Source organism: Dipodomys ordii, unplaced genomic scaffold (genome assembly GCF_000151885.1).
Source record: "Dipodomys ordii isolate 6190 unplaced genomic scaffold, Dord_2.0 Scaffold16, whole genome shotgun sequence".
In the NCBI taxonomy this organism is placed as follows: domain Eukaryota; kingdom Metazoa; phylum Chordata; class Mammalia; order Rodentia; family Heteromyidae; genus Dipodomys; species Dipodomys ordii.
The window spans coordinates 2,605,967-2,613,288 of NW_012267232.1; the positions used below are offsets into that span (position 1 = coordinate 2,605,967).

Sequence of the window (7,322 nt, forward strand, 5' to 3'; positions counted from 1 at the left end):
TTTGACTTACTGCATTTTCATATGGAAGTTCTGTGTAGGGTTATGAAGTCCTTTAATACCAAAACCATATTCTTCTAGAGCATGGACAAAGACATACTTAGTTAAAAAAAAATCCTTAGAAAGTATGTGGGTCACAGATGGGAATAAACTGAGTTTACTGTATGTCCTGTGTGTTGGGGCATATGGAGATCATTCATAGTGGTCCTTTTCCCTGAGACCCACACAGTCCAATGGGATAGACAAACCTGTACATAACAGTGTGGAAATGCAATGTTGGCAGTGTTATAAGTGTGAAGATGTAGACAATGATGCAGTCCTGTTTGTGCCCATAGGAGTGAGAAAAATAGGAGTCAGCATAGGAAGAGGGGTTTTAGGCTAAGCAGAATGTTGGATCAATGTGTAGGTGAGCGAAAGCTCATTTCAAGTAGGGTAAGTAAAGTCAACAGTGGCATTGAAGACACTGATAATGAAAAATTTACCACTGTGGTATCAGATCATTTTTGTAATGAAAGTATGTTCTTTAAACCTAATTTCGGCTGCTTTTTCTGTTTTTAGCATATTGAGTTGCCTGTAAATTGGTACCTGTAATGCTGGAACACTTTTACTTTATTCAGTTTGATACTGGGGCAATTTTGTTGCTGCTTTTAATTAAGGTGAATGGTACTAACTATGTTACTTTTATTTTAGATTATAGCATTTGATGAACTGAAGACTGATTACAAGAATCCTATAGACCAGTGTAATACCCTGAATCCTGTAAGTTACAATATAGGATTTACCTTTAGATTTTTAACATGTTTGCTTTTAATTAGAAATGGCCACTATTCTCAGTAGCATGATATATCTATGTTTTGAAGTAGGCAGAATAAAAAGAAATGTTTTTCCTGTCATGCTTGACTATTCTGACTATTATTAATCTACTGGTGATCTTGTCAGCTGTCATACTAACATTCTTCCAATCTGCTTTTTACATTGTCGGCCAAAGACAGTTGAAAAGGTCAAAAAGATTAAAAGAGTCAAAATTGCACTAAAGGTGTGTACTGCATTTTAGTTTAATGTTTTAATGCTTTGTTCATTTCATGGGGAGGGTTAGGGCATTTGTATTTGTACTGTTCTGTTCAGTTTGCTCGCTCATGCCTGGTGAGGTTTATGATTTCATAAAACTTCATATTTTTTGCAATTGTTTGCTTGCTGACTCAGTCAAGTAGGGAAAGCTGTTAAATGCTTATGCATTTTCAAATGTTATAGCCATAGGCACATTCCTATAAAGTTATTTGGTGAATACTTATGATTTTAATAAATAGTAAGATCACTTTTGGGGCTGGTTGCAAATAGAATCTTGAGGTAGTTTGCAAATAGAATCCGTAGTATAAACTCACTGCTATACCTAGTATTATCTGTGGTTATGTGTGTTCTGGAAGAAATTAGTTCAGTCTTTCAGCTGATGTTTATCAAAATCTTTCAGGAAGATAGATCTGTTCTTGGGCTGTCAAATAGTGCTTACAATAATGCAGTTAATTTGTATATAGCAGTTTATAAGGGAGCAGTGAGTATGCATTCAAGCACTAGAAGACCATAATCTTTAAAACAAAGAGAGAATTTGTGTAGTGAGTTGTGTCTAACTAATGCACTCACATGCTAGTGAATGTTACTTTGTGAAGCACCTAAAAGTCAGTTTGCTACTTGATCATTGTTTCCTTAGATGTGAAGAATGATGTAATAGATTCTAGTTTGTGCTTGGAGACTTGTTAAAATAAGACAATATAAATACAGTTAAAAGTTTTAATTTGCTAGCTGTTTCCCTGCTCTTAGAAAACAAAACATGAGAAGATAGACCTGCCTTCTGGATAGAAAGTTATGAGTGTAAAACTTATAACTGTAAAAAAAATCTTCAGTAATTGACGCTTTTACCAAGATATCAAGAAGATGAAATTTCTCCTCATGTTTATTAATAGTATTCTGTGCCCTTTGACTTTTCATTACTTCAAGTAACCAAATGCTGATGAGAGTAATACTGAAGTTAGACGAGCACTTTCCTGGTGCCAGGCTCTGGCCTATAAAGCATTTTCCCTGGATCTTTTCCTTCACTATGTATATTGTTATTCTCTCAAATACAGCAGTTAACTGAGTTGCTTTTTGAGGCTGAAACACTTTGTCCAAAGTTAGGGACCAGCGTTTTAAACTAGACAGCCTGATATTTGAAGCTTAAGCTCCTATGTTTTACTAATTTGTGGTAACATCTAAGAGACTAATTTTATTTTAATGTAGTGATTTTTGGCCTTTCTTAAAGGAAAGATACTGTCACCACGGAAAGACATGTGCTTGGGACATCTAGAGGCTACAGTAGATTGGAAGGAGGGTTTTTATGGTAGTACAGGTTGCATCTTGGCTAGGGTGCCTAGAATTGGCTGAACAGCAGTGCATCTGACAGTTTTCCCTATAGAAATTTGTTTCGACAGTTCTGCCAAAGTATGGGGGAAGACAAATATTTTTTAAAATGTGAACTATAACAAGAATCTTATTTTGCATGTGTAAGTACTATCATTCCTGCCATATTTGCATGAGGTATTTTTTTTTCTGGATACTAGTTTGTATGTGAACTTTGGTTTGTTGGGTTTTTTTGGGGGTACTTACGGTGAAATTTCATCAATGAAGAGTGATTGAAAAGGACTGACTGCGAGAAACATGAGTATTTCTGAACTGATTTTTTGAGGAAAAGGGAGGGAGTGTGAGTGAAATTTGTTTATATTAGAACTGGGAGAATTCAAGCCTACCTTTATATGAACACTCCTATTAAAGAATATTGGGTAAGAGTTTTGGGGGTCATGCTAATTTCAGAATCATCTCTCCACATCTCAGTTCTGTAAGTGTAGGATGAAATCTTGCAAGATAATTTGTAGAGGGCTGAAATAAGCCTGTGGATTTTAAAGAAATATGTTTTTTGGCCAATCATGAGGCTTGAACTCTGGGCTTGAGCGCTGTCCTTGTACTCTTCAGCTCAAGGCGAGCACTCTACTGCTTGAGCCACAATGCCACTTCCGGTTTTCTCATAGACTTTCCTGCCTGGGCTTGGGCTGGCTTTGAAAACTATGATCCTCAGATCTCAGTCTCCTGAGTAGCTAGGATTACAGATGTGAGCCACGGGCACCTGACTTAGAAATATTTTCTAATTTAAACTAATATTGCAAAAGCAATTTATTTATTTGTTTTTGGTGCCTGGACTGAGACTTTAACACAGGGCCTAGGTGTTGTATCTTAGCTTTATTGCTCAAGGCTGGCTATCTCACTTGAGCCACAGCTCCACTTCTGGCTTTTGGTGGTTAATTGAAGATGGGTGTCATGGACTTTCCTGCTTGGATTAGATTCACACCAGGATATCTAGATCTCAGCCTCCTGAGTAACTTGGATTACAGGCATGAGACACTGGCACCTGAATACAAAAGCAATTCTAGTTGAACTACTAATGTATGTTTTTCTTGGTGTGTTCTTGTGGTAAACATTGAGTTTCAGAGATGTCCTATGGACATTTTCCTGTTGAGAGAACTTTGATCTTAAATAGACTCTGGCTTAAACATTTATTTAATTTACATTCCTAATTCAGAATTCTATCTTTATTATTCGTTTTATTTGTAGAAAATATCTGATTTGTAGCATTAATTACTGGTTGGTTATTAGGATGTAATTTGAAAATAATAGTCATTAAAAAGTTGAGTCTTGGGCTAGAGGTGTGGTGTAGTAGTAGAGTGCTTGCTTTGTCTGTTCTGGATTCTGTTTCCAGCTATCACTCCATAGCTTTCAATTGGAAAAGATAATTCAGAAGTCTTAGAAAATTGTGCTTCAATATGGAGCATAATTACATTACTTCCACAGCTATGGATCCCTCAGGAAAGATCTGATAACATCGATTTTTAACTTGTTATAAAGCCATTTGAAAAACTGCATTTGCAGCTCTGATGGAGGGTTTGGGGCTAGAACTTATAATGAAAGATTTTGATGTTTTTTTATTTTTGTCAGTTATGGGGCTTGAGCTCAGGGACTGTCCCTGAGGTCTTTTTGCTCAAGACTAGCATCCTGCCACTTGAGCCACAGCGCCATTTCCAGTTTCCTGGTTGTTAATTGAAGATGAGTCTCATAGACTTTCTTGTCCAGGTTGGCTTTGAACCTTGATCCTCAGATCTTAGCTTCCTGATTAGCTAGGGTTACAGATGTGAGCCACTAGTGCCCTGCTTGATGTTTTTATTTAATGAAATAGTCTATTAATGAAATGAACTATTAATGAAATAGTCTAAAATCTTTAGGAGGAAGATGATGTAAAAACAATGTACCTAATTTATCTTCATTTTGTGTTTTTTTTTTGTTTTTGGGTCCGGTTGTGGGGTCTGAACTCTGGGCCTGGGCACTGTCCCTCAGCTCTTCAGCTCAAGGCTAGTGCTCTACCACTTGAGCCACAGCGCCACTTCCGGCTTTTTTTCTTTTTTTTTTGTTTATGTGGTGCTGGGGAATCGAACCCAGGGCCTCATGCATGCAAGGCAAGCTCTGTACCACTGAGCCACCTTCCCAGCCTTTATCTTCATTTTGTAAAATACGTTTTGCTTAAGTTTTCCTTATTGCCTAGTACTTATTATCAAAAAGTGTATTTTCTTTTATGGTTTTGAAGTTCTGCTGGTCTTTTGTTTGTGGCATTTCATTAACAAGCAGGTGTAAAAGAATGGAAAGACAATGTGAGAATGAAAACTCAGGAACCTGGGAAATTCTTACTTCATGATTAAGAACTCAAGTCTTTTCCCTCCTACATTGCAGAAAGCACATCATTTGCATTTGTGTATTCAAGTGTTCTTCCCTCAATTGTGCTGAGATTATTGGCTGGTTGGCTTTCCATTGAAAAGTTACTATTGTGACAATGTGATGTGATTTGCTAAATACTGTATCTATGTAGTATTCCTGGTTTTTGTTAAAGGCTTAAAGACATGAATATATAAACTTCTGAACAGGAGTTTTTGTTTTTTCTTTTACCATGTTGCATGTGATAAAGTATGTCATTGTTATTGTTGTCATTGTTGGATGGTGTAAATAAAAAGTATTCCAACTGATTTGCAATGGACTGAACAATCTTGATGGTATAATTTAAATTATTGTTTTAAAATTTTGAGTTTTAAATTTTAAGTCATCTCTATTTTTTTAGTGCAAGCTATAGCCTTTCTATTCATTGTGCTTGTAATACTGTTATTGGTAAAAAGCTAACTATGAAAGTAAAGCATTGTAGTATCTTTCATCTCTAAGAAAATAGTAGTTTTTACATACAGTAACTTCCAGGTTAGCAGTTGATTTTCCTGCTAAGACTTTTCAATAACATATTTGTATTTTTCTTCCAGCTTGTACTTCCAGAGTACCTCATCCATGCTTTCTTCTGTGTCATGTTTCTTTGCGCAGCAGAGTGGCTTACGCTGGGTCTCAATATGCCTCTCTTGGCCTATCATATTTGGAGGTAATATTGATAAATGTTTTGAATATTTTTCCTAATTTTAATTTTACTGTTTTACCATGGTTATCTCATGGTACTCACCTAAATGAAAATTGAAAATTTGTTAGCATTCATTTTTAAAAACTCAGGAGGAGATGAACAAATAACATTCAGTAAACTCATCTGAAATTTGTTTTTTAAAGACAGTTTTAAGAAAAGATATATAAATATATATCTCACTCACAAATGAAAACAAGTGAAAATCTAAATTATACAACATAATGGATTTTCATATATGTATATACTTGTAAAATCACCACATAGATCAAGATATATATATAGCATTTCAGCCCCTAAAAAGTTGTCTTGTGCCTCATCTCAAACAGTTACTCCAAGACCACTAGCCTTTCAGCTTCGTTTTGTACATATATATCATCTGTGTGTGTGTTTGTGTGTGTGTGTATGTATAGTTTTTTTTCCCTTTGTTCCCTCTATGTGCTAGTCCTGGGGTTTGAATTCAGGGTCTGGGTGCTGTCCATGAGATTTTTTTGCTCAAGATTAGTATTGTACCACTTGAGGCACAGCTCTGCCTCTAGGTTTGTGTGTGTGTGTGTGTGTGTGTGTGTGTGTGTTTGTGTGTGTGTGTTGTGTAGCTAATTAGAGATAAGAGTCTCATGGACTTTCTAGCTCAAGCTAGCTACAAACTGTGATCCTCAGATCTCAGCCTCCTGAGTAGGATGACAGGCATGAGCGATCAGCATTTGGCTTACTTTATGATTTTAAAAACACTTTTTTTGGCCAGGGTAGGGGGCAGTACTGGGGTTTTGAACTCAGAGCTTTATACTTGCTAGGCTGGTACGAAATCACTGAACCATGCTTGCAGCCCTGTATCATTGATCATTTTAGAAGGTCTCATTATTAACCTAGGTGTGCCTGAGTTGTGAAACTCCTGCTATTATTATTAACCTATTACTGCTGGGATTATGGGTAGACAGATGTGTCTAGCTTCCCTTCCATTGAAACAGAATCGTATGGTCTTCTCTACCTTGTCTGGCATTACCATCCTCCCAGTCTCCACCACCCATGTAGTTTGGCATGACAGATGCACACCACTTTACCCATTTCTTAGTTGAGAAGGAGTTTCAAGCTAAGAATGGAATTGAACATAGAGTGATCCTCCCATTCTCAGCCTCCTTAGTAGGTGTGAACCACTGGCACCCTATTAAGCTAGGTATTTTACAGAAGATAAACATATTTTGTAACTTCAAATTGAGTTAAGTTTTAAGTAGGCATGTCAAAATCCCTTTGCCCTCAATTTAGGAAATGCATAATGAAAACATTTTAGGAGTAAAGTGGTATCATTTCTATCACTATCTAAAATGATTCAGAATGAAAAGGACTCATGGTTAGAGACTGAATGAGAGAGAAAGGGAAAGAAAAACAGTGTAGCAAATGTAAACATTTGGACTTTCTGGGTGAAGAGTCCTTATAGCTTTCTGTAAGACTAAAATTATGTTGAGATAAAAAGTTAAAGGAAAAGACCTGATTTCCCTCCCTCCCTCTCTCTCCTTCCCCCACTCCCTTCTTTTTTCCAGTCCTGGGGCTTGAACTCTGGGCCTGGGCCCTGTCCTTGAGCTTTTGTGCTCAAGGCTAGCACTCAACCACTTGAGCCATAGATCTACTTCTAGCTTATTGATGACTAATTGGAGATAAGAGTCTCATGGACGGCAGGGACTCATCAAAGAAAGAGAACTATAGACCCATTTCTTTGATGAATATTGATGCAAAACTTCTCAACAAAATTTTGGCCAATCGCCTTCAACAATTCATCCAAAAAATCATACACCACGATCAAACAGGA

At 36.7% G+C, this 7,322-nt stretch overlaps 1 protein-coding gene across 1 annotated transcript in view; it reads left to right on the top strand.

Annotated features, from left to right (window-relative positions):
- Positions 1-384: 384 nt before the first annotated feature.
- Positions 385-7,322, top strand: part of Cnih1 (cornichon family AMPA receptor auxiliary protein 1) — a 21,948-nt gene continuing 15,010 nt past the window's right edge. Inside the window, exons 1-4 of the mRNA XM_013012217.1 lie at positions 385-429; positions 556-570; positions 688-756; positions 5,373-5,485. Coding sequence (XP_012867671.1) covers positions 385-429; positions 556-570; positions 688-756; positions 5,373-5,485 — 242 coding nt within the window. The remainder of the gene's footprint in view (positions 430-555; positions 571-687; positions 757-5,372; positions 5,486-7,322) is intronic.